Here is a 25,441-nt window from a genome sequence, read left to right on the forward strand (position 1 = left end):
TCGGAGCACACACAGGTCTCCGCCTCGTGCCACTTGGGGCCGGATGGGTCTTTGTCGTGGGGCCATCTGAACGGTGGAGGGTGTGTTTAGGGGCACCCCCGGCCTCCACCCACCATATGCCAGCAGCAGCACGCCCCACGCCCACCCGCGTTGTGACGGTGTCCCGGGGGGACCCCCTGCCTCCCTGTGATGGCACTTTGAGCAGAGCCTGGGGAGGGATTTCTGAGGAGACACATACAAGAGCAGCGGGAAGGCAGGCGCACAAGCATCCCCTGGAATGTTCCAGAACATCAAGGGAGGCCAGGGTGGCCACAGGGACATTCCAGGGGTAAGCAGAGCTCCTGTGTGCACGAAATGCCCATTTGAAAAATCCCAGATCATCTCAAATATGATGCGCAAAAATAAATGGAGTGCACGTTTTAGCGTGAGCAAGGAAATCAAGGGACACGGGTGTGGATAGCAAATGGATCATAAAGTTACAGCGATTAAAACAGTTTGACTTGGGGGTGGCGGTAGGTGGGGGAATAAGCCAACAGAGCCTGGTAGGAGGCCCCACACAGATCCGACACACAGGAGAAGTGAGGTGCAATACAGGGGGCGCGTGGCAGGGGCGGGGGGTGCAGCCAGCGCTGCCGCGAGCTGGTGATGTGGAGAAACAGCTTGCTCCCCTACTTTGCACGCGTGCTGAGTTGCTTCAGTCGTGTCCGACTCTTTGTGACCCTATAGACTGTCGCCCTCCAAGTTCCTCTGTCCATGGGATTCTCCAGGTAAGAATACTGGAATGGGTTGCCATGCCCTCCTCCAGGAGATCTTCCCAGCCCAGGGGTCGAACCTGAGTCTCTTATGTCTTCTGCATTGGCAGGCGGGCTCTTTACCACTAGCACCCCCTGGAAGCCCCCTACTTTGCAACAGACCCCCAAATAAATCACAGATGAGTTTAAAGGTTTCAATGTAAGTGAAGTCATCCTGTGGTGGCGTACTTCTTTAAAATGAAGGAGACAGAGGAAACAGAGATACAGAAGCATCCGTGAAGCCTGGCGGTAGGATGTGGGTGACTTACGCTCTTTTCTGGATGTTTGAGTGACACAGAGGAGCACTGTGTTATTTAAAGTGCAAAATACAAAGAGGAAGCCGCAGGAGCACTGGGAGCTTCCCCATCGGGCTCCCATCCATCTCTGGACCCCCCTGGCGGGACCTGTGCTGTCCCCGTGGCTTCAGCGGTGCTGAGCCCCAGGTGGACCGCCCTCGGGCTCCGCTCAGATGCTGCCTCCTCCACTGGGAAGCCCCCAGCCCCACCCCCATTAGAGCTGACAGTGACTGAGTTTGCCAGAATGGCACCGGGTGCAGCCTGCCAGGAGGAAGGTGGGGGTCCTGTTTCCGTTGCCCCCAAGACGCCCTGTTACCCCCATTGGCCCAGCCCCACATCAGCACACGCTAGGCACTCAGGCTGCCTACTGCCCACGCTGGGGCTGCTGACCTGGGCGGGCAGGGCTCCGGGCTGCAGGCCTCCTGTTGCTCCGGGCGGGGCAGCCCCTGGCACTGGGTGTCTGGCAGGATCTCCTCGTCCGTGTCCTCGCCGTGGGCCCGGGCACAGTACAGGATCCTCTGCGCCACCCCTCCCCCACAGCTCAGGCTGCAAGCGGCCAGCTTGTACCGCCACCTGGGGCAAACGGGAGTCAGGGGGCACCCTGGGGAGCCCGGCTTCCCCTCACGTCCACCCCAGACCAGAAAGGGCCTGGAAAAGGTTCTCTTTCCGGGGAGTCACTTTTACGTTTCCCCTGGGAGGCTCAGCGCAGTGGACAGAGAACATTCAGAAGACCCCACTTTGCAGAAGGGGAAGTTGAAGGCTGACGTGTCCAGAAAAGCAATGGGGGAAGGGGCAGGGCACCCAAGGGGCCCTGCAGAGACATCGGTCTCCAACAGGAATCCCACACCCACCGTCACCCGGGCCCGCTCCCCCAGGACTCCCAACCTTCTTTCCCGCTGTGTTTCCACATCACACCAACACCGTCCATCAAATTATACATATACACACATACATCAATCTTCTTTGTCATGCGTCCCCCACCCCCAGCCCCCAGCGTCTGCTCCATGAGACGGGGATGCCTCTGTCTTATTAGCGGTAGGGTCCCCTTGTGACAGCACAGCAGCTGGGCACAGTAGGTGCCCAGTAAAGAGCAACTGATGAAAAATGAGCCACCAACCGCATGTGCCCACAGCATTCCAAACCCTGTGTGATAAACGCCCTACCCCCCAGTCTTCTGTGCACCAGTATGACCCACTCCTGCGGGTGAGGATGCCAAGACTTAGGAGCTAATGGGAGGTGATGATGCCACCCTGCAAGGATGCTTGCCTAGGACCACCTGCCTCCTTAGGGAGGGGCCCACCTGGCAGGGCAGGGCTCCGGGCTGCAGTCCTCCAGGGGCCTAGGCCGGGGCATGGGCCAGCACTTGGAGTGAGGCAGGGAGACGAGGCGGCCTTGGTCCATCCTCACACAGCGAACAGCCAGTGGCACCTGCCCGCCTCCACAGGTCACCGGGCACGGTGCCAAGGCTCGGGTCTCCCACCTGCAGGGAGGGAAGGCCAGTGTTCCGTAGGGAGCCGCAGCCAGGGTGGAGCGCCTTCCTCCCGGGGGCACCCAGACTGCTGCAGCTCTGCACGGCCTCCCTCCCTCAGACTCACCTGGCCGGGCACGGGGCAGCCTGGCAGGCCTCCCGCCGGCTCCCGGGCTTGCTTGCCAGGTCACACAGCTCTTCCCGGACGGGTGTCCTGAGGGCAGTGTCCACGCACACAAAACGCAGTTCCACCAGGCCTGCGGGGAGGAAGGAGGAACCCCGCACCCCGAGAAGGGGGTCAGCGAGGACCATGGGAGCCCCAATCTCTGGACAGCTCTAGCAGATGAGGCCTCCCTGGATTTGAGTCCGGCTTCCCTCAGAGCTCAGTTGGTAAAGAATCTGCCTGCAATGCAGGAGATCCCGGTTCTATCCCTGCATTGGGAAGATCCCCTGGAGAAGGGATAGGCTACCCACTCCAGTGTTCTTGGGCTTCCCTCGTGGTTCAGCTGATAAAGAATCCGCCTGCGATGCGGGAGACCGGGGTTCTATCCCTGGGTTGGGAAGGTCCCCTGGAGAAGGGAAAGGCTACCCACTCCAGTATTCTGCCTAGAGAATTCCATGGACTGTATAGTCCATGGGGTCGCAAAGAGTCAGACACGACTGAGCGACTTTCACTTTCTGCCACCTACCAGCTGTGTGACCTTGGACAAGTGACTTAACCTCTCTGAGGCTCAGTTTTTTCATCTAATGGTGCCTGATGTGGAGGGATATTTATCAAGATTTTTCCAGGAGACTAGACAGTGCTTGATGGGCTTCCCAGGTGGCTCAGTGGTAAAGAATCTGCCTGTCAATGCAGGAGTCACAAGAGACACGGGTTCGTTCCCTGGGTCAGGAAGATCCCAGGGAGAAGGAAATGCTAACCCACTCCAGGATTCTTAACCTGGGAAATTCCATGGACAGAGGAGCCTGGTGGGCTACAGTCCATGGGGTCACAAAGGGTTGGACATGACTGAGCGAATGAGCATGCACGCACACACAGAAAGTGCTTGGCACATAGTAGGCACTCAGAAATGGTGGCTGATCTTTTTATTGAGGGGCATTGTAAGAGTTGCTACATTAAAACCCTTTACTGTGTCTACCACCAAGATGTTATTAGGGCCGTGTCCTTGAATCTCTCCTTTAGGAGTATCCACAAAAGAAATCTCTGGCCTCAATTCTAAGTACCCTGGGGTTTAGCTGAGCAAGTGATTAGGGTTTTAGGTTGGTTAGTTATTTTCAGCCTTGCCTCGCAGCTTGCAGGATCTTAGTTCCCTGACCAGGGGTTGAACTTGGGCCACAGCAGTGAGTCCTACCCACTGGCCCACCAGGGCATTCCCAGGGTTTTCAGTTTAAAACACTCTGTATCTTAACATTAATTTTTGCTTCTCTGGATTGGCCACCAGAAAGCTCAGAGCTAAGTTTGGGGCCTTCCTTAGACCTGAAGAATAAGCTCCTGGGTCCCAGCACGGCTGGATTTTATGATCACTTCCTACCTTCCAGCCAATCAACAAGCACGTTCGCATGGTTGCTGTGCTTGGCTGGCCCCAGTCTCCTTGCTTATAACGTCATGTCCTTGTGTATGCCACCTCAAACACTATTCTCGAGTTAGCCGACCCTCAGGAGCACCGGGGCCTCACCTTGACCACAGGAGACAGAGCAGGGCCCCGCCAGGGGTGTCCACACGTGCGCGGCAAGTGCCTCCAGCCCGGGGCCGCCCGCTGGGGACGCAGCCTCCCGCCCCGGGGGCCGGACGTCCAGCTGCAGGGGCCAGGCACCGAGCTGGTGGGTCTGGGCCTCCCACCTCCAGACCCCCGGGCACCTGGCCCTCCACTCCCACCCAGCACACCCCTTCAGGAGAGAAAGGAAGTGGTCACCAGCACCCAAAGGCCACCCACCCACGGCTGCTTTCCCGGGAAGCTGGCTTCCTGGCTCCGGCAGTGACTTCATGCCCCACACTGGTCTCTACACCAGCCTGAGCAGTCACCGTGGGGCAGGCGGTGCTGGGCCTTGGGAGCCAGATCAGCAGGCACGCCTGGCCCTGAAGTCCCCTCCCCACTGCCACAGCCCAGGGAAGTCGGGGGCATGGGCTGGCATGCTTGTCTGAAAGCAACGCCTCCCAGCTTGAGCCCATGGACGCCGGTGGGAGCCTGGCAGCAAAGTGCCACCATCTTATCAGGCTCTGGACGCTTCAGGCTGCTCGCCAGTGGGGAGGGGGCGTCCCAGCACCCTGAGCTCTGCATCGAAGTCTGCCCTCTGCCCAGGGGCCTCCCGGGGACAGCAGCCCTGCACGAGGGAGGTCTTCCCGCTCTGGCCAGGAGGCCAGTGTAACCAGAGCTCCCCCTTCTCCCAGGACGCTCACCTGGTCCCAGCCGGGAGGACATGTCGCCTCGACACAGGGCTCTGAGGCAGGCGGCTTCTCGTCTGCAGAGCAGGGCCCAGCAGTCACCAACAGCCCCGTGCCATCTGACCCCGGCACACACGTCGTGTTTTGCACGGCCGGGTCTGCGCCACAGGCCGACGAGCACGCGTCTGTTTCCCTGAGGACAGGACACGACAGCCGTCAGGCTCTGCCTCTGCCTTCGGGCGGTCGTGCAATCCAGGTCCTGGCATAGAGAGGCGGTGAACCTGCTCCCCAGTCTCCAAGAGCCCACAGAGGGTCCCCCACAAAGAGGCAAGGCCAGGAGCCTTTCCCTGAGGCCTGGCTGAACAGCTGCGGGCCTCCACTTGGCACCCAGGGTGCAGAGACTAGCCCTGACGCTCCCGCCTTCCAGAGGCAAAGGCGGGTCCCCAACCAGAGAAGAGCGTGGCTCCGCGCGACCTAGACCCAGCGGTGCTGGGAGGCACGTGCCAGATGCAGGCAGCTCGCCAGCTCAGGGGCAGCAAATGCGCCTCCTACGCCGGCCCTGAGAGCTAGAGGCGGCCTGGAGTGCTGTGTGGAGAGGATCCCAGGGCAGGCTCAGCCCTCAGCAGGAGAGAGCAGTGACTGCTGTGTCTGCCACGGTCACACGGCATGCGGGGGACAGGGAGGGTGCCCAGGGCCACCCGCGGACCACCAGCGCCCAGGCCACTCCCCTCCCCGCTGCCCAGGTGACAAATCTGGGACCCAGAGAGGGAGGGGACTGGCTTGGGTGCCCCAGACGGCTAGCGGCAAATCAGACTGATAAGCCTCTGTCAGCTGGAACGCTGCGGGGTGGACAACAGCAGCGACAGAGTGACGTCTGTGGCTGGACATCTGTGCGTTTGCTCTGTCCTCACGAGTTCGAAAAAAAGTTCAAAGAGACGGGACTGGCCAGTCCAGGGCCTCCTGGGTGGGAGGGTGGCAGGGGCTGGCCAGAGGCCTCGGGAAGAGGGGACACCCCAAAAGGGAAGGGCTCAGTGCAGGGACGAGCCCCACCAGGGAGGCTCTGCCCGGATCTGGCCTTGGGGGGCCCTGCCCACCCCGTGCTCACCTCTGGGGGCAGGGCTGGGAATTGCAGGTGTCCACGGCCGCCGGCTGCGGGGCCAGCGCTCTGCACCGGGAGCGGGGAACGGTCCTCAGCAGGCCGCCCCGGGCCTCCACGCAGCGCACCTCTCGCTCCCGCAGGCCACCCCCACACGAGGCGCTGCAGGGGCCGAAGTCTCCAGCCTCCCAGCTGAGGAGAGGAACAGGGCATCCGAACAGATCCGTCTGACCCGTCAGATCACTTCCCTGGCCAGGGCAGGGCTCAGGGTCCCTTCAGGGACCTAGACGCTCTCCAGGTGTCCCTGAGCCGCACCTGAGCCTAAGGACATCTGTTTGAAAGCGCCAGCGGCTGGCTGCCCCCTCCCCCCACTCAACACGGACCACCTTGCTCCTAGCATCGTGCTCCCACCGGGCTGTGGTCCCTCCCCAAGCCAACACCACAACTCTCGCAGGCAGGGTGGTCCTCTCCCCGAGCAGTGGGCGCCTGAGCTCAGAGAGGGAGCGAGCTACCCATAGATGGGGGCAGCAGGTCACACCAGGCTGACCAGCCACTCGGGTCTGCCCGAGTCTCGGTGTCTTCACCTGCCACCTGGGGACACTGCCAGGGCCGATCAAGGACTCGCCCAGACCCTGCCAGCTGTGCTGCGAGGGCCCCTGAGCCACCCCACCCCCAGGCGGGCCACAGCCAGCACTCACTGCGGGGGGCAGGGCCCGGGGGTGCAGGTCTCTGACCACGCCGCGGGGGGCCGGCTCCCTGCACAGCGGGCAGCCTCCACCCACTCGCTCCTGGACTGGTCCTGACACCTGTAGGTCACCTGGCGCAGCCCTGGAGGGGAACAGGGGGCTGGGCCACCTCCACGGGGCGGGTGGCATGCCAGGCTTCCAGGCGAGCCCCGCCCCGGGCCCCACCTGCCCCGCAGCTCACGGAGCAGGGCCCCCGCACCGGGGCCCAAGCCCAGGCCTGCCGCTCGGGCTGGAAGTAGGTGAAGGTGATGTCGGGGCGGGCGGGGCTGCCGTACTCCTCGCCGTAGCGCCTGTAAACCTGCCGGGAGAGGGGGGCTGTCACGGCCGCCTCCTTCAGGAAGCCTCCCGCCCTGCCCTCCTCCCGCTTACGTTCTTTCACTCAGCAAACCACCGCTGATGCTGAGCTCACGCCACACGTAGCAGCCAGGACAGTGCCCCCGGCTCCGGGAGCTCATGGTGGCTGGGGGAGGGTGGGCTGCAGCCAGGCACAGCGACGGGTGTGCACAGGGGGCCAGGGAGCACAGAGAAGGGCCCCGAGGAGGCTGAGCAGGGTGGACAGCTGGAGGAGGCCGCGGAAGGGGCCTTCCAGGCCAAGCCCGGGGTGAGAAGCCCACAGCTCTGGCTTCTGCAGCATGAGTAAGGCCGTGGGAAGGGCAGGGACGGGCCGCATCTGGGGCTCTGGAGGGGGCCTGGCAGCGTGGGCTCGGCCCTGAGGACACAGCGGGTTAAGGAAGAGGGTCCAGTGGGGAGACTGGGCTGTCTGTACTGCAGAAAGGTCCCCAGGTCCCGGGAGGGGCCAGCCTGGTGGGCAGAGGCCAGGAGGAGGCTCCTGGTCCCAGCACCTGCCCCCACCCGTCACAGCCCTCTGCTAACACGCGTGTTCTCGGCACACACACCACCCCCCACTGTCACCAGCAGGTCCTAGGTCAGAGGCCCTGAATGCGGCCTGGGAATCTGTGTTTCTATCCGCGCTGCAAAGGATGCCAAGAGAACTGCTCGACAGCCAGCGTTTGGAAGTAGGCTCCTGGGGTGGGGAGGGGGCTGAGCTAGGCAGGCCACATGGGGAGGCAGGGAAGGGGTTAACCGCTCCCCGGGGGCTCGCTCTGGCCTGGCCTTCTAGGGGGAGCCCCGCTGCCTCCCCAGCTGTGGGAGCAGGGGGTTGGCTGCTAGACCAAGTCAGGGGCTGTCGACACTCGGCCCACCCCCAGAGGTTCTCCGGGGCTACTTCACCCTCCACTGCTTTCTGTCCAGCCCCATAAGCACCTTCCTCAGCAAAGCACGCACGGGCCGCTCGCAGGCCAGGTCCCAGCGGGAAGGACCCGCGCAGACACAGCCTGGGCTCCGTCCGCCCCAGAGAGACAGCAAGACCCACACCCACGCCGAGCTGCCCTGGGCGGGGCCTGCGGCCAACACTGCCTGGCGCACGCTCGCGTCCACTCCCGGGCCTGCCCGTGACCCCAGGAGGTAGGACTGCTCTCCACGTGCACGTGGGGGGTGCCGACGCTCGGCCAAGTGCCTACTGTGCAGGATTTTGGGGAAAAAATAGACGAATCTTCACCATCACTTTATCTCGGCGTGCTTAGTTTTGTTCCGCAGATGGGGGAAACCGAGGCTTGGAAAGGTTAAGCGTCCACCCCAAGTTTCTGTGGAGCCAGGGCTGAACCCTGGGCTGAGCCCCTAACCGGGCTCTTGACCCCTGTATCACCATGCTCCCCTTTCTTTGGCTGATTCTGCTCCTCCTGTTGGGACGACAGACCCCACGGGGGCCTCTAACCCGGGCGTCGGCCCGGACCCCCAGCTGTCTAGAGGCCCACGGCCTCCGTCGGCGGGTCTGACACAGCCCAACCCCCACTGCACCTGCACAGGGACCCCCAGCAGCTCCCCAGGCCCCCAGGAGGGAGCTCAAACCCCTCATGCGGCCAGCAAGGCCCCTCAAGGTCTGCCCAGGCCTCCAGCAGCCTCCTCACCGGAGGGCCCCCTTGCTCCCCGCCCCTGAGCGCCTCTCCACTGCAGGCCCTGGTCCCCCAAGACTCTCCCCGCCCTGCTTGCCCGCAGCCTCAGCTGCAAGGCCCCTTCCTGGAAGCCCCCGGTCCCTCTGCAGGGCTCTCCCTCTGAGCCGCTCTCAGGACTCCAGGGGCTCTGGTGGGCTCTGAGTGGGACCCCAGCCCTGCAGTGGCTGCTGAAGGAGCAGGTGTGGGTCTGAGCTGATGGACAGGCCGACCCCGGCAGAGGCCCTGTGGTCACCTGGATCTCCACGTCGTCCCGGGTGGGGCCCCGGATGCGGATCTCCTCCCGGCGGGGCAGCCGGTCCTCACTCAGGGTGACCCTGTACTCCACGCGGTTGTCCTCCAGGAGGGAGGGGTAGCTGGTGCTGGCAGACGCGCTCCCGTTTCCGGCCACGACGTAGCGGCCACGCACCCTCACTGCTGTGGGCGAGGGGCCGTCAGCACTGCAGGGCCCCCCACCCTGGGAGCCAGAACCTCCCCCTCCCACAGACGGCCCTGTTAGGGAGAGGGGACAACTGTGCCGGCAGGATGCACCGTCCAGGGCTTCACCTGCCACGCCCGCCCCAGGGCCCCCCACTCTCCCGGGAGCAGACCTTCCTGGCGCCCCACGCACAGGGTGTCTGACCGACGGAGGCTTCCCCACACCGTTACTCTGTGCCTCTTCCCGGAGCCCGGGGAGCACTGTGGACCTGCTCCCTCACCAAGGGCAGGCACAAGGACCTCAGGGTGAGCACCCCAACCCAGATTCAAAGGGCACCCACGGTGTAGAGAGGTCGGCCTTCCCCAGAGACGGGTCTGACCAGCGCCCTGTGCCTGACCTGATCCGTCTTTGTTTAGGGTGAAAGGTCAAATATGTGATTTAGGGTGGGGGCTTTGAGTCACCAAGCCTCAGCCAAGCTGGAGACTGAGAACGGAATGGTCCGGGCAGCGATCAATCAGTCCCTCAACCTCATCGACATAAGGAAGTCCCCATGACACCCGGGCACTGAGCTCAGGAGAGCTCCCAGGGTTGGCAGCACACTGCATGTGTGGTTGCTCTCGAGGCTGGACATAGAGCCCTCCCTGACACCACCCTAAGCATCTCTTCCTTTGGCTGCCCCCTTGTAATAAGCCGTAACTGTGAGTTTAACAGCTCTCAGAGTTCTGGGGGTCCACCTGGTGAATCCCCCAACTGAGGGCATTTGAGGGACCCTCAAACTTGCAGGTGGCATCGGAAGGGAGGACACCTCGGGGCTGTGCCCTCAGACTTCTCGGTCTGGCCAGCTCACCCAGGTGTGTGAAGAGAGGCCTGCGGTTGATGATGTAGATGCTGGTGAGGTTGGGGGTGACGGTCAGGAACGTGACGTACTCTAGGAGGAAGCAGAGGAGGGGTGGTCTCAGGTCGCTGAGGTCACAGTCAGAAAGAGGAAGTGTTGGCGCCAGAGGGAGGTGGGACTTAGCTCCTCGACCGACTTTGCAAGAGACCTGACTTCTTACATAAATAGATCAAAGTCAAGGATTTTCCAAGCATAGCATCCCTCATGCTCAGATGCCTCCAGCAGGAGAGGCGAGAACAGCCCACCTCAGCCATCCCACGTCTGTGTTCTTCTGCGTCACAGGTGCTGAGAGCAACCGTGAGTGATGGGCCACCGCATCACCGACCTGAGCCTCCTGGGGAGGCTGAGACCCACTGGGAGGGCCGAGGGCCAAGAGAGCACGCAGCCCCACCACCTAGGCAGAGGGCACCGGGCTCTGGGCTGGCGCGTTCTCCTGGAGGCTGGGGGGAGCCGGGCCCTTCGCCCCAGGGAGGCCCTACCTCTGGCCCTTCCGGCCGTGAAGGAGCCGCTCTGTGGCTGGCACGTGCTGTTGTCCCCGCCGCACACCTGGCACACGTCCCGCACCTGCCCGGAGTCCATCCTGCCATCACAGCCAAACGTCTGTGCAGAGGAAAGTGGCAGGTGAGGCCCCGGCGGTGTCTTCGGACAGGGCTGGCCTTTGAGGTTCGCACAACCAAACTGGCTGTTTCTGCCGTTTCTGGTGTAGGAGGTGAGCTTACATGACTTGCCCCAGGTCATGGCAAGGCTCTTGACTCCAAGCTCGACCTGTTCCCCAGCATCACCCAGCACAGACTCTGCTGCAGCTTCGTGGGGGCTGCACCCCCAGACTTGACCCCCTCGAAGGCCCCTTCATGCCCTGGCTTCTCTGGGGAGAACCCTCGGGGCCACAGAGGGTAGAAGGGCACTCTACCGCGCACACACGCCTACCCTGCAGCTGCCTGACACGCACAGCCTCAGGGCCCCGTCCTCCTGAGGGTCGCCCGGCACACAGCGCGTGCCGTCCAGGAAACGGTCCCCACGCCGCACCATGAAACTCTCGCCGACGGCCCGGCATACGTGTCTGCACAGGGCGTTCCCTGGGGAGAAGCAAAAGACAAGGAGCCCGGAGGGAGGGTGCAGGGAGCCGGGGACAGAGACTCTGCGAAGCTGGATCCAAGTGGGCTCTCACTGACCCCCAAGCGCCATCTCACTGGGCTCTTTGCATTTGGGGTCGGCGCGGGTTTTACTTCCCACCTGCCCCGCCTCCCGAGGCAGTAATCACATCACCATGTGATGAGTGGGCCGACTTGTGAGCCGAGTGCTTTTCCAGCATCACGCTACGCCTCCTATCTCCGTTTGACAGACGGGAGATGGAGACTCAGGGAGGAGGGGTCAGGGCTGACCTGCCGGCAAGGGGCTGAGCCGGGGCGGGTGGGATGCTCGGTGAGACACAGAGCCTGAGCCTGCTCGAAACAGCATCAGAGTGATGCCGGGCCTCCCCTAGTGACGCTCCCCGCCCAGGGTCTTGGGCCTGGCCCCCCAACCTGGGCCCACCTTCGCTGTACTGCTCTGCGGTCCCCCAACGGTAGAAGGCGGTGCTGCCCCCTGGGGAGAGGCGCAGGGGCTCGCTGTCCGTCTGCGCACACTGCTCAGACATGAACTCCAGCTGGGTCTTCTCGCAGGCCTGGATGGAGGAGGTGGAGGACGGGCACAGGAGGGGCCAGGGCAGGGGGCTCGGGGAGGGAACCCTCACCCCCGGGAGACAGCAAGGGCCCCTGCAGCGGGAAGATGAAAACTCGGGTTTGAGCCTGGCTCCTGGCTGCACCTCAGTTCCCTGCCCTGGAGAGTGCGGTGTCGAGAACCTTCCTCTGCTGACAGGAGGATTCTACAAGAGTCTGAGAGGACACAGGGCAGGGCCTGCCCCAGGCAACGAAGAGGAAAGAAAGCCAGGCAGAGAGCTCAGCAGAAGGGAGGCCCCGTTTATGTGGATCCACTACATCTGTGCTACGTCTAGCCAGAGCTGTGGTTTTTCCAGCGGTCATGTATGGATGTGAGAGTTGGACTATAAAGAAAGGTGAGCACCAAAGAACTGATGCTTTTGAACTGTGGTGTTGGAGAAGACTCTTGAGAGTCCCTTGGACTGCAAGGAGATCCAACCAGTCCATCCTAAAGGAGATCAGTCCTGGGTGTTCATTGGAAGGACTGATGTTGAAGTGAAACTCCAATACTTTGGCCACCTAATGCGAAGAGCTGACTCATTGGAAAAGACCCTGATGCTGGGAAAGATTGAAGGAGGAGGGGAGACAGAGGATGAGATGGTTGGATGGCATCACTGACTCAATGGAGATGAGTCTGAGTGAACTCTGGGAGTTGGTGATGGACAGGGAGGCCTGGCGTACTGCAGTCCAAGGGGTCGCAAGAGTTGGACACGACTGAGCAACTGAACTGAACTGAACTATGTCTGTGCAGGTATCAGTATTGGAAAAGTCAGAGGAGTCGAGAGCAAAGGGCCTTTGCACAAGAAGCTGGTGCTGAGGCGGGCTGCGTCCTGGCCTGCTCTGCACTGGAGTCTGAGGAAAACAATCGGAGTGGGCCTGCTGAGTCCGCCTGGGAAAGGCGGGCAGGGAAGGTCTCACCACGTGCAGATCTTAAGTCAAGGCCAGGGGAGTCTCTCCACACCCTCTATGATGGCCTCGTGGGAAACACAAGTAAGTGCTGGAGGGGATGTGGAGACGTCGGAACCCTCGCACATTCCTGGTGGGAAGGCCAACAGTTCAGCTGCCATGAGAAATGGCTTGGAGGTTCTCAAGGAGTTAAATGTAGAATTACCGTGTGATCCAGCAATTTGGCTTTTAGGTGTACACCCCAAAGAGTGAAAACCTGGTGCTCAAATAAGGCCACGTACACACACACTCGTAGCAGTGCTACTCGCAACAACCGAAGACAGAAACAGCCCAAATGTATCGACAAATGGACCACGGATGAAGGCGCGAGCAAAATGCGGTCCCGTGGAGCATTATTCAGCCACGAGAAGGAGTGGAGTTCTAAGGCATGCTACACATGAAAATACCACGCGCCGAGTGGAAGACGCCAGATGCAGAAAGCCACGCGCGGTATGATTCCCCTTAGATGAGATGTCCAGCGCAGGTAAACCCCCAGAGCTAGAAAGTGGATTGGTGACCGGCAGGGACCGGGGGGAGGCGGCAGGGGAGTGGCTGTTTAATGAGCTGGGGTTTGCTCTGGGGTGACGGGAACCGTTTGGAACCAGAAAAAGGTGGTGGTCGCACGGTGCTGTGAAGGTGCGAGATAACACTGAACCGCAGAATTTCACATGGTTGACGTTATGGGTGTCAAAGTCACCTGAACTCATAACTAAAAAAATCACCCATGCTCTCCCCGTATCCGGCTTGGCTGTGGGAAGGAGAGGTGTTCTCAGTGCAGGGCAGTGCCATCCGGGTAAGGAGGGGGACACTCTGGGGGCGGGGGCTGCTTTCAGTGGTCGGACAGGCCTGGGCTGTGTGCTGTGGTCCAGAAAGTGAAAGTCGCTCAGTTGTGTCTGACCCTTTGCGACCCCATGGACTATACAGTCCATGGAATTCTCCAGGCCAGAATACTGGAGTGGGTTGCCATGCCCTCCTCCATGGGATCTTCCCAACCCAGGGATCAAACCCAGGTCTGCCGCATTGCAGGCAGATTCTTTACCAGCTGAGCCACAAGGGAAGTCTAAGAATGCTGGAGTGGGTAGCCTATCCCTTCTCCAGCGGATCTTCCCAACCCAGGAATCGAACCAGGCTCTCCTGCATTGCAGGCAGATTCTTTACCAACTGAGCTATAAGGGGAAGGTATCAATAAAACCACTTTTGCTCTCGAACGTGCCCCGTGTGAACCACAGATCACAGCCATCCTGACCCTTGGGCTCCTCCAGGCCAGTGCCACCTCTGACCGAAGCCCCTCCCCTGCCCAAGGAAGCAGGCCTACCTGGGTGTTGCACATCTCGGCCTGGAGGTCAGAACCTACGCACGTGCGTCCCCCAAAGGCAGGTCTGAAAATGCCCACAAGACGACGGGGTGAGAGGGGACCCAGGGCCCCGAGCCAGGGAGCACGGAGCGGCCACCTCCACGCAGTACCTGGGGTTGTTGCACCGCCGTCTCCTGGTAATCACGCCGCCTCCACAGGAGCGGGAGCAAGGACTGGCGGGCCCCCAGCCAGACCAGTGCCCGTGCACCACCCCCACGGGGGCCAGCTCCGCCAGCGAGCGGCAGTGACCCTTGGAGCACCACTGCAAGAGACGGATGGGACCGTGTTCTGCACCCAGGGCCCCCCACACCCACAGGCACCCACACCCAGGGCATGCCCGCACGCACAGGGTAACCCCCATACACACACACACACACACACACACTTGCAACCTCCACCAATGCTAAACAGGACAGCCGACACCTGCCCGCAGTGCAGGGACTGCAGGAAGGTTCTGGCCACACAAGGCAGAGGGGACACGCAGGGGAGCCGCAGGACAGGTGACCAGGGCAGGGCACACAGAGGCCCATGGCCGAGCGGTCACGAGAAGCCCTGCCCCTCCCAGCGAGAGGCCGCTGACAACACACCCCTGTCCACAGGCCACCACACCGGGCCTGGGAGCAGGCATCCCCAAGTATACTGTGCTCTCTGGGGGGAGTGAGGAGGTCAAGAGGGGGACCCTGGACCCTCGCCTGCTCCAGCAGAGTCGCAAGGGTCCCGTAAGCCTGGAATAAAGCCACCTGCAGAGGGGGTGGGGCAAGCACTGGGCTGCCTACCTCTCCTGAACAGCACACCCAGGACAGCGCCAGGACCCTCTGCCCCCTTTTACTGAGGTCCTGCTGTCTCCCACCCCAGGAGGAGGGCTGCAGGGTGCAGGTCTGGGTGAGCACGTGTGAGTACGCACGTGTGTGTCCACACACACACACACACATGCACGCACATGCCCTGCTGACTCCCCACTGACCTTCCCCACGCCACACTCTGTCCCATCCAGGAGAGGAATAAGCAGGCGGCTACAGCTGCTTGGGTCCAGGGGGTCTGTGTGGCAGGAGAGAGCCTGGCACATGTCCTAAGAGGGGGGACAGATGGCCAGCTGAGGGGCCCCCAGGGCCCGTGGGGTCAGTGCCCAGCTGCACCTGTCCCTCCCAGACCACGGGACAGTGACACAGCCAGCACCCTGGGCAGTGGAGCGTGGAGAGGGGGGCCTGGCTGACCCCTTTATCGGGAACAGGAACAGTGGCCAGGGCCCACAAAAGTGTCTTCATTTCTTTTAAAATCGGAAGAAAAAAAAGATGGTCTTTTAGATCAAATAGAATGTCCTAATATATAGCATTAATATACTTGTGTTTATAACAACACCTGTAATATCACATATTTTATGAAAACACTAAGCGTAATTCCAAGTATTTTGTAAGTAGGAAGGGGCTCACAGAGGCAAAAGTGCCTGCAAGTCCTCTGCAGCCCAGGGAGGAAGTCTGTCTTTAGGGTACCTGCCTCCTCCAGCTCCCCTCCCACTGCACTTTGGGCTTGGAGGTCACTTCCTCCAGGAAGCCCTCCAGCTCCCATAGGGTTGGAAGCTGTTGGTAACCACCTGTGCAGGATCAAGGTCCATGGGCTCAGGGGCTCTATCAGAGGCAGCTCTACATAATTTGTGGGGCTTCCTCAGAAGGAAAACCTAAGGGCCCTTGTTCAGAAACAGAATTTCCAGAGGCATCTGAGGGTCTGGGCCAGTGGGCAGGAGGGCGGAGAAGGGCGGTGGGGGCATGAGCGGGCAGAGGGAGGCCCTGGTGCGGAGGGGCGGGTGGCGGGGCGCGTCCCCCACGGCCGGACTCACCAGGTGCTCCCCGCGGAAGGTGCAGGCGACCGCCGTGGGGCCGAAGGCGACGCGGCACTGCTCGTCTGCGCCGTAGTAGAGGCCGGGCTGCACCTCGGGAGGCTGCCCCGCGGGCCCGGACAGCGGCCCCGGAGGGTCCCACAAGCAGCGCGCCCGTCCTGCGCTGCGACAAGGCCGCGGTTCAGGCCGGGGGTGGACCCCGGGTGGGGGACCCCGGGAGGGGGCGGGATGGACGGGTGGGCACCGGAGGTGAGGGCGAGCAAGGCCGAGATGGAGGGGTGCCCCGAGACGGGCCGCGAGCCCAAGGAGAGGTGGACTGGGGCCGCGACGGGAGCGGACACGAGCGGAGGGCCGCTGGAGGGCTGGGCCGGGGCGGAGGAGCGGGGCGCGCGGAGCCAGATGCGGGCGTAGGGAGGGGCGGGGCGGGGGCGCGGCTACCTGAGCAGACTCAGCAGCTGCCGGCGGCTGCAGGGGGACCACGCCGGGCCCCCGAGGGCGAGGGCGGGCGCCGCGCCGTCCGAGGCCATCACGTGGCCGCTGGGCCCGCAGCCGCTGCCCGGCACGCCATCGTGCTCCAGGCCGAAGCTGCGGAGGAGGCGGCTCTGAGGGCGGCGTTGACCCTGAGTAACCCACCCACCCTCGACTCCCTCGGCCCAGCGCTCTCGTCGCCCAGGTGGCTCTGGCCTCTTTTAGCCGATACACATCTAAAGGCTTTAGAAACGTGCAGGCCACACTCTTCACGGGGTTTGAAATCTGGGAGGACGGCGCTCCAGGGAGGGCCGTTGAGGCCCTGGTGCTGTTTGCCTTCTTGACCTGGGGTGCATCGGTGGGGTGAACACAGGAAAAACACTGCATTCTGGAGAAGTGGAAAGGTGGGCCTCTGGCCAGGGTTTCTGCTCCCAATGGAAGGCAACGGTTTTCAATTCCTGTTTGTTTCTCCCAACAAGATAGATGGAGGAGGGACTGCCCTAGCAGTCCAGTGGTTGAGAATTATTCATTTTCCAATGCAGTGGAGGGTTGGTCCCCAGCACAGGGGAACTGAGGTTACACATGGTGGGGGGTGGGGGGCACCTAAGAGCCCATGCAACTAAATAAATGAATAAATAAATATTTTTTACAAAAAAGATAGATGGAGGAATTGTGATGGCTGGGCTGGGGGAGAAGTCAGGCAGAGATGCAGAGAACTGGGGTAAAAGTGGTGGCTGTGGGTAGGAGCCCAGCCTTGTCCTGGGGGGGGCGGAGATGGGAACTCCTCCACGCTGGCAGGAGGCTAACAGGCAGCATGTGGGAGCTGGGGACTGGTGGGTGAGGAAGTTAGGCACTCACTTTCCACTTTAGGAGTCTCCGGTACTACTTGAATTTTCATAGGAAGCAGGTATTTGCTTTCATAATGAAAAGACTAAAAATCAAAAAAGCAAGACGCCCCCCACTCTTGGTAGACAACACAGAGGAGCGCGCTGCTGCTGCGTTGCTCAGTCGTGTCTGACTCAGCGACCCCGAGCACGGCGGCCCCCAGGCTCCCCTTCAGTCGTGTCCAGCTCTGCGGCCCCACAGACAGCAGCCCGCCAGGCTTCCCCGTCCCTGGGACTCTCCAGGCAAGAACACTGGAGTGGGCTGCCATCGCCTTCTCCAGTGCGTGAAAGTGAAAAGTGAGAGTGAAGTCGCTCAGTCGTGTCTGACCCTGTGCGGCCCCACAGACGGTGCCCACCAGGCTTCCCCGTCCCTGGGACTCTCCAGGCAAGAACACTGGAGTGGGTTGCCACTGCCTTCTCCAATGCGTGACAGTGAAAAGTGAGAGTGAAGTCGCTCCGTTGTGTCCAAGTCTTAGCGACCCCCATGGACTGCAGCCCACCAGGCTCCTCCGTCCATGGGATTCTCCAGGCAAGAGTACTGGAGTGGGGTGCCATTGCCTTCTCTGACAGAGGAGCACAGAGTTGCCCAAAGAGCGTGTAACAGTCATACGAGGAAAAGTCTGAAAATAACCTAAGTCTAACACTGGGGAATGGATTGAGTAAAATACGTGCATACCAAAAAAAAATCAACATATATTGTAAAAGAACATTTGAGAGAAACGTTTGGGATATATTCTTATATAAAAAGGTTAACTTGGCTTCCCTGGTGGTCCAGCGACTAGAAATCCGCCTGCTGGTGCAGGGGGCATAGGTTCAGCCCCTGGTCCAGGAAGATCCCCCGCGCCTCGGAGCAACTAAGCCCGTGCACCACAGCTACTGAAGCCCAGGACCCCCGGAGTGGGCGCTCCGCAGCAAGAAGCCGCCACAGCAAGAAGCCCGCACGCCACTCCTAGAGCGGATCCCCACTCGTAGAAACTAGAGAAAGCCCTAGAGGACCCATGAAGACCCAGTGCAGCCGAAGATAATTAATTAAAAAAATGGTTACGTGGAAAAAAATTTTTTAAAGGCAGTTAACCAACGTACAGCATAATCCCAATTTTGTGGATGAAAATGATGTGTGTGCGTGTGTAAAGAAAAGATGGATGTTTTCTCCAAGTGGTGGGATTTGGGGTGATTTTTACAGCCTTGTTTTCCTTTACATGAATTTCCTACAATAATCACTTTTTAACTCCTAAGTTTGTTTTGCTTATATTTTGGGGAAAAATGTTTTAATTATTAGGTAATAAAGAAGTATCAGATTTCCAAGCCCTTGCTCCTCACCCTCCCGAGTCCACTGGGTCAAGAGTAGAGGCTCCTCCCACCTGGCTCTTCCTGATACCCCCACCAGCCATGACCTCTCCTCCCCAGGTCATGTCCTTGCCTGGAGCTTGGGGCCAGGGCATGGGGCCCCTTACCTGTGCCCAATCTCATGGGCGATGGTGAGCCCCAGGTCAAAGCCAGTATCCTCAGTGATAAGGCAGCTCCAGGAGGAGGAGCAGGCGCCCCCAAGCTGGGTGACCCCCCGAACCTGCCGGTTACCATCGGGCAATTCCAGGTCAAACCTCAGGAAGAGAGAACAGACACCCGGGGGGCACTGAGGTGCCTGCCCGCCAGCGGGCCACCTTGGCAGAGAACGGGAGCAGCTCCTGGGCAGGTTGGCATGCCTGCGGGGGCTTGGCTACCTGGTGATGTACAGGACCAGGTCAGCATGCCCGGGGTCCGTGTCGTCCTCGGGGTTCACTGTCCTGCTCCATTCACAGACGCTCAGCAGCGACGCGGTGATGTTAGCTGTGATCTCTGGAGCATCCTGGGAGGCCGGCAACAGAGCACACTTTTAGGGGCTCCACCCCAAGCAGGGTGCTGACTGCTGCTGCAGCCTCAGTCCTCATGACAACGCTACTACCATCCCAGGGCACAGAGGAGGGGCCTGGGGCTCAGCAGGGCAGAGCTGGAGCTCAGGGCCAGGGCTGGCAGGCAGGAAGACATCACCCCTGCTGTGCACCCACTGGAGAAGTGAAGTGCAAGTCGCTCGGCGGTGTCTGACTCTCTGCGACCCCATGGACAATACAGTCCATGGGATTCTCCAGGCCAGAATACTGGAGTGAGTGGCCTTTCCCTTCTCCGGGGGAATCTTTCCGACCCAGGGATCGAACCCAGGTCTCCTGCATTGCAGGCAGATTCTTTACCAGCTGAGCCACCAGGGAAGCCCAAGAACACTGGAGTGGGCAGCCCATCCCTTCTCCAGCAGATCTTATGGACAGAGGTTAAAGACTGCAGAAACAGGTTTACCAGGGACTGGGCTCCCGGCTCAGCACCTACCTCAGGCTGGGTCAGGATGACCATCTTCACCAGGTGAACTCGGAACTGAGCCCCCAGGGATGGGTCCCTCAGCAGCTCTGACCCCTGTGGAAGGGCGGGCAGGAGAGGTGACACATGAGGGCGGCCGCGGCTGACGTCAGGGATCCAGGGGTGGGGGCGGGGTGCCTGGAGAGGATGCTCCATCAGCCTGGGGGGAACCTGAGGTGCTAGTCCTCCAGCTGGAAGCCAGCCATAGAGACAGTCGGTCCTCCGGCCCTCCCTTTGCTCACGGCTCAGGAAGGCCAGCCAACACAGAGAACCCTTGAAACAACAGGATGCAAATAACTGCCATCCATCTAGAACGTTCCTTTCAAACACGGGCTTCCCTGGTGGCTGAGATGGTAAAGAGTCTGCCTGCAATAAGAGACCCAGGTCGTTCCTGGGGTTGGGAAGATCTCCTGAAGAAGGAAATGGCTACCCACTCCAGTATTCTTGCCTGGAAAATCCCATGGCCAGAGGCGCCTGGCAGGCTACAGTCCATGGGGTTGCAAAGAGTTGGAACGACTGAGCGACTTCACTTTCACTCCTCTCGGCCTGGAGCCACCCTGTCCATTCTCATCTCCGTCCAATACCTCTCTTATCTCTGCTCATCTCCACGAGGCAGCTGAGGACCTCCTCCCCCTGCCCTGTGTCTCCTCCCTGGGCACCCCAATGAGAAGGCTCCCCTCCGGGTTCCCGGGCTTCCCATGTGGTACTAGTGGTAAAGAATCCACTTGCCAACGCAGGAGACACAAGAGACGCAGGTTTGATCCCTGGGTGGAGAAGATCCCCTGGAGGAGGAAATGGCAACCCACTCCAGTATGCTTGCCAGGAAAATTCCATGGGCAGAGGAGCCTAGTGGGCTACAGTCCATGGGGTCGCAAAGAGTTGGGCACAACTGAGCAACTGGGCACTCCTGCACCCGGCTCCCGCTCTTCCAGTGCATCTGCCAAGATGCCAGCAAGGCTGTCACCTTGCACAGCGGTTGTTCACGTGAGCTTGTCCTCTAGAGACGTGGCGTCTGGCAGAGGATGTGGCCGCCGCTGGCCTCGGCTGACCTGAGTCTGAGCCAGGCTCTCCCCCTACCTACCTGTGTCCTCAGGATCCTGTTAACTAACCTCAGGGCCCCAGTTCCCTCCTCTGTAAGAGGGAGAGAAAGACTTCCATGGCTGTTGGCAGACTTAGCAACAATGCAGCCGGCACACGGTGGGTGCCCGGCCATGACGCGGGCCGTTACCACGACCGGCACCCCCTGGGAAGGAGCCAGTCTGCGGTACTACCTGACCACCGCTGGGCCTCATAAAACACGTTGAATGGCCAGAGGAAGCGTGGTTTGATGATCAAATTTCAGTATATTAGACGTAGAGGCACCCCCAAAGCTTGGAAACAAGAGCTTTCAAGTGACTTAGAGGGAATATTTTCCTTCTTGGGGGCTGGGAGCTGGAAACCCAAGATGGCTTGTCCTGGACTTGAGCCAGCTTCTCCAGGGATTGGGACCTTCCTTTTCTCCAAGATAGCTGGGCACACCTGACGCTGGGAACAAGGTGATGCCAAGGACCCCACCTTCTGACGCTGCCCCGACTCCAGGGTCCACTCACCAGGGGAGCAGCTCGGGCCCTGGTGCTGCCAGCAGGGGCATTGCTTTCCCAAGGTTTGTGGAAACTTCCCTGGCTGCCTAGGACACATGTGTCTCTGTGTATTTACAAGCGAATGCGCTCTGGTGTGGCCCGGCTCCAGTGGGAGCGCGATCACCAGCTTTGGGGCCGACTGTGTCTGTGCTGCGTCTTTGTCTCTGAGATAATAATCAGTTGGAACTGTGCGTCCTGCCCCCGCTGTTACCCCAGAAGTCAAGTAAGGGGGAGCCCCTCCCACACGGGGGTGCCGGCAAGAAGGGCGCGGAGAGAGCCCAGTGTGGGGGAGCCCACTACAAGCCAGTGTGAGCTGAGGGGCCCCCAGGTCAAAGGGACATTGGGGGAGCGGCCAGGCTTGTGGGTCCGGAGCACAGGGACCCAGGAGCAAGAAGCTGGGGGTTGCACTCCCCAGTTGAGTGGGGGATAAGAACAGATCGCATCTCTCCCCACCCCAGGACCCTGAGCCTCAAATGTGACCCCAGCCTCAGGCTTACGCTGAGTTCGGCCCACCAGATAAGCGAGCCCACTGATGCTGTGCGCAAGCCCCAGGTACAGGGAGCTGTGTCCACGGGCTCCCAAGGACGGGCCAGCGGTGGCCTCCAAGGACCGCCGCCGCCCCCAGACCCCCGAGTCCGCCCCCAGTCCACACTGCCCACAGAGCCCGCTGCCCCGGCCCGCTCTCACCATGTTGAGGTTGGTGAGCACGTAGCGCTCCGTCTCCTCCCCGTGGGTCTGGTGGACGTCAGGACCCACGGCCACCAGCAGCTCCAGGTGCAGGACATGCCCGGCGGCCCGTCTCCGGAGGCGAGGGGCAGGGGGGTGGCCTGGTGAGGGAGCAGGCAGGGCTGAGAGCCGGGGTCCTGCAAAGCAGGTGAAACGGGGCTCTGGCCACCGGGTCGGCTGACCTCAGGGCCCCGCATGGCCAGGCCTCACCATCCCCTATGCTCGTGGGCTTGGAGACGCGGTGGTGGGAAGCCCCCCATGCCATCCACTGTGGGGAGGGGGTAGTTGGCGGGCCCCAGCCTCAGCTTCCTTGCAGGGAACTGCCTCTGGGACAGGGAGACTGAGAGAGCCGTTTGCCAGTTCTTTTCTAATTATTAATCTGCTAAGCATTTATTTAGTTAATTAACTGATGTATACTAACTTACAATGTGTCAGTTTCAGATGTACAGCACCGTGACGCAGTTACGCGTGTGTGTGAGCGTGTGTGTGCATACGTGTGCATATGTGTATGTGCACGCGTGTGTGCATACGTGTGTGTGCGTGTGTGTGTGTGTGTTCAGTTGTTAAGTCATGTCTGACTCTGCAGCCCCATGGACTGTAGCCTGCCAGGCTCCTCTGTCCATGAGATTTTCCAGGCAAGAATACTGGAGTGAGTTGCCATTTCGTCCTCCAGGAGATCTTCCCGACCAATACATATAACCCAAATCTCTTGTATCTCCTGCGCTGACGGGCAGATTCTTCACCACTGTACCATTTCATATATCAGTTCAGTTCAGTTCAGTCGCTCAGTCGTGTCCGACTCTTTTCGACCCCATGAACTGCAGCACGCCAGGCCTCCCTGTCCATCACCAACTCCCAGAGTTCACCCAGACTCACGTCCATCGAGTCGGTGATGCCATCCAGCCATCTCATCCTCTGTCGTCCCCTTCTCCTCCTGCCCCCAATCCCTCCCAGCATCAGAGTCTTTTCCAATGAGTCAACTATTTGCATGAGGTGGCCAAAGTATTGGAGTTTCAGCTTTAGCATCATTCCTTCCAAAGAACACCCAGGACTGATCTCCTTTAGAATGGACTGATTGGATCTCCTTGCAGTCCAAGGGACTCTCAAGAGTCTTCTCCAACACCACAGTTCAAAAGCATCCATTCTTCTGCACTCAGCTTTCTTCACAGTCCAACTCTCACATCCATACATGACCACAGGAAAAACCAGAGCCTTGACTAGACGGACCTTTGTTGGCAAAGTAATGTCTCTGCTTTTCAATGTGCTATCTAGTTTGGTCATAACTTTCCTTCCAAGGAGTAAGCATCTTTTAATTTCATGGCTGCAATCACCATCTGCAGTGATTTTGGAGCCCAAAAAAATAAAGTCTGACACTGCTTCCACTCTTTCCCCATCTATTTGCCAGGAAGTGATGGGACCAGATGCCATGATCTTCGTTTTCTGAATGTTGAGCTTTAAGCCAACTTTTTTACTCTCCACTTTCACTTTCATCAAGAGGCTTTTGAGTTCCTCTTCACTTTCTGCCATAAGGGTGGTGTCATCTGCATATCTGAGGGTATTGATATTTCTCCCAGCAATCTTGATTCCAGCTTGTGCCTCCTCCAGCCTAGAGTTTCTCATGATATACTCTGCATATAAATTAAATAAGCAGGGTGACAATATACAGCCTTGACGTAGTCCTTTTCATATATAGTACTGTGTATATAGCACCCCACTCCAGTACTCTTGCCTGGAAAATCCCATGGACGGCGGAGCCTGGTGGGCTGCAGTCCATGGGATCACTAAGAGTCCAGTACCACTGAGCGACTTCACTTTCACTTTTCACTTTCATGCATTGGAGAAGGAAATGGCAACCCACTCCAGTGTTCTTGCCTGGAGAATCCCAGGGACAGCGGAGCCTGGTGGGCTGCCGTCTATGGGGCCGCACAGAGTCGGACACGACTGAAGCAACTTAGCAGCAGCAGCAGTGTGCATATGTTAATCCCAAACTCCTAATCTACTCGTCCCCTCTGCTCCTTTCCTAACTATAAGCTTGTTTCCGGTGTTGAGCGAGCAGTTCCACGCTGGCCCTCCTGGAGCTGGCTTCTCAGCGCCCGTGGTTTTGCGCCCTCGGACAGCCACCAACTGAGTTAGGACATCTCTGCCGTCCTCGGGTGGGGAGTGGGAGGTGCCAAGCTCTCGCACGTCACTCACGCTATGACTTTTAGAACAGACGGCTCGCCTGGCTCACAGGAGAAAGGTGGCCAGGTCTTGGGAGGATGGCTGTCTCAGGTGGAGATACTTCATTCCACCCTCTGGGCTGGCTAGGCATGCAGGGCAGTGCAAGGCCCAGAAGTCAGCTACTGTGTGGAGTTTACATCCTCTGGCTACCCCAAAGCCCCACTGTGGGCACACTGGAGAACGACGTCACCCCAGGATGGTAAGAAAAGCCCAGGGCCCCACTGTGCTTGCAGCAGACGCAGCCTGGGGAAGGCATGAGCAGGCCTGCGGGCGACAGGGCCGACTCCCACCCTGGCTGTGCCCGGGAGTCCTTGCGTAGGCTTGCAGCGGGCACGGCTCATCTTTGGGCCCCTGGGTTCCCATCTGCTGCATGGGAACTCTCAGCGACCTCTGACCTAGGGCCCAAGGCTCCAAGGCCCACGTCAGTGAACGTGCTTTGTAGACAGTGAATGGCTGTTCAGAGGCGGGAGGTCTGCATGTCCGAGCAGACAGTCTGAGGGCACAGCTGGTGGCCATGTGCCCCCCAGCCTGCCCTGTGGGCTGGCACACCCTGCATGCTCACGAAGGCGGCTCGAGGAGCTCGGCTGTTCTGCATGGCCCCAGGCATCAGGAGAGCTGGGCCCTCCCCCAGAGCCGTCCCTGCCCACAGCCCCCTACCCCTCCCAGGAGCTGTACCTGGAACGGTGGGGGCCCCAGGGGTGGGCCTGTGGGTCAGATGGGGCTGTGCGCCCCCCAGGGATGCACCAGTGCCCGGTGCTGCCTCTTCAATGGCTGGATGTAGAACCTGTCTGCACCCACCAAGATGTCGCCCTCCTGAAGGACAGAGAGCCATCTGGTCTACCAGCCCTTCCCCCTGTGCAGGGAAGGGCCTCAGTGGGCCATCACAGCACCAGGCACGGACAGGCCCTGGGTCTCTCCCAGGGCTCCTCCCCGAGTCCAAGGCCCAAGAGCCCATCTGTGGGAGACAGCAAGGGACCCATGCCCTCTGGGGCTGCACCCACTGACTGCCACCTGCCGCCAGCTCCCACGGCCGGCTTCCCGTTCCCCATCACGTGCTCAGGCTTCAGCCCCCAGATTGCAGGGCCTGGTGAAGACCACAGACAAGGATGGAGGGGTTCTCAAGGGCTGTGCTAGGCCTGCGCTAATGGACAGTGCTGCCTGTCACCAGGTGGACCGCGAGTGCCCTGTCTCGGCCCGGGCTGGACCG

The 25,441-nt window shown here is 60.4% G+C and overlaps 1 protein-coding gene across 1 annotated transcript in view; it reads right to left on the minus strand.

Moving 5' to 3' along the window:
- The window catches only part of ADAMTS13 (ADAM metallopeptidase with thrombospondin type 1 motif 13), a 33,006-nt gene that overhangs the window by 5,650 nt on the left and 1,915 nt on the right, over positions 1-25,441 (minus strand). Inside the window, exons 3-24 of the mRNA XM_070378703.1 lie at positions 21,976-22,151; positions 19,643-19,726; positions 19,006-19,130; positions 18,739-18,885; positions 16,371-16,517; positions 15,933-16,095; positions 15,063-15,167; positions 14,209-14,360; positions 14,060-14,123; positions 11,636-11,765; positions 11,030-11,178; positions 10,582-10,702; positions 10,055-10,135; positions 9,025-9,206; positions 6,946-7,078; positions 6,733-6,862; positions 6,044-6,226; positions 4,954-5,131; positions 4,232-4,352; positions 2,683-2,812; positions 2,388-2,567; positions 1,478-1,660 (exon numbers count right to left, since the gene is read on the minus strand). Coding sequence (XP_070234804.1) covers positions 1,478-1,660; positions 2,388-2,567; positions 2,683-2,812; positions 4,232-4,352; positions 4,954-5,131; positions 6,044-6,226; positions 6,733-6,862; positions 6,946-7,078; positions 9,025-9,206; positions 10,055-10,135; positions 10,582-10,702; positions 11,030-11,178; positions 11,636-11,765; positions 14,060-14,123; positions 14,209-14,360; positions 15,063-15,167; positions 15,933-16,095; positions 16,371-16,517; positions 18,739-18,885; positions 19,006-19,130; positions 19,643-19,726; positions 21,976-22,151 — 3,064 coding nt within the window. The remainder of the gene's footprint in view (positions 1-1,477; positions 1,661-2,387; positions 2,568-2,682; positions 2,813-4,231; positions 4,353-4,953; positions 5,132-6,043; positions 6,227-6,732; positions 6,863-6,945; positions 7,079-9,024; positions 9,207-10,054; positions 10,136-10,581; positions 10,703-11,029; positions 11,179-11,635; positions 11,766-14,059; positions 14,124-14,208; positions 14,361-15,062; positions 15,168-15,932; positions 16,096-16,370; positions 16,518-18,738; positions 18,886-19,005; positions 19,131-19,642; positions 19,727-21,975; positions 22,152-25,441) is intronic.

This window comes from Bos mutus, chromosome 11, assembly GCF_027580195.1.
Source record: "Bos mutus isolate GX-2022 chromosome 11, NWIPB_WYAK_1.1, whole genome shotgun sequence".
NCBI lineage: Eukaryota > Metazoa > Chordata > Mammalia > Artiodactyla > Bovidae > Bos > Bos mutus.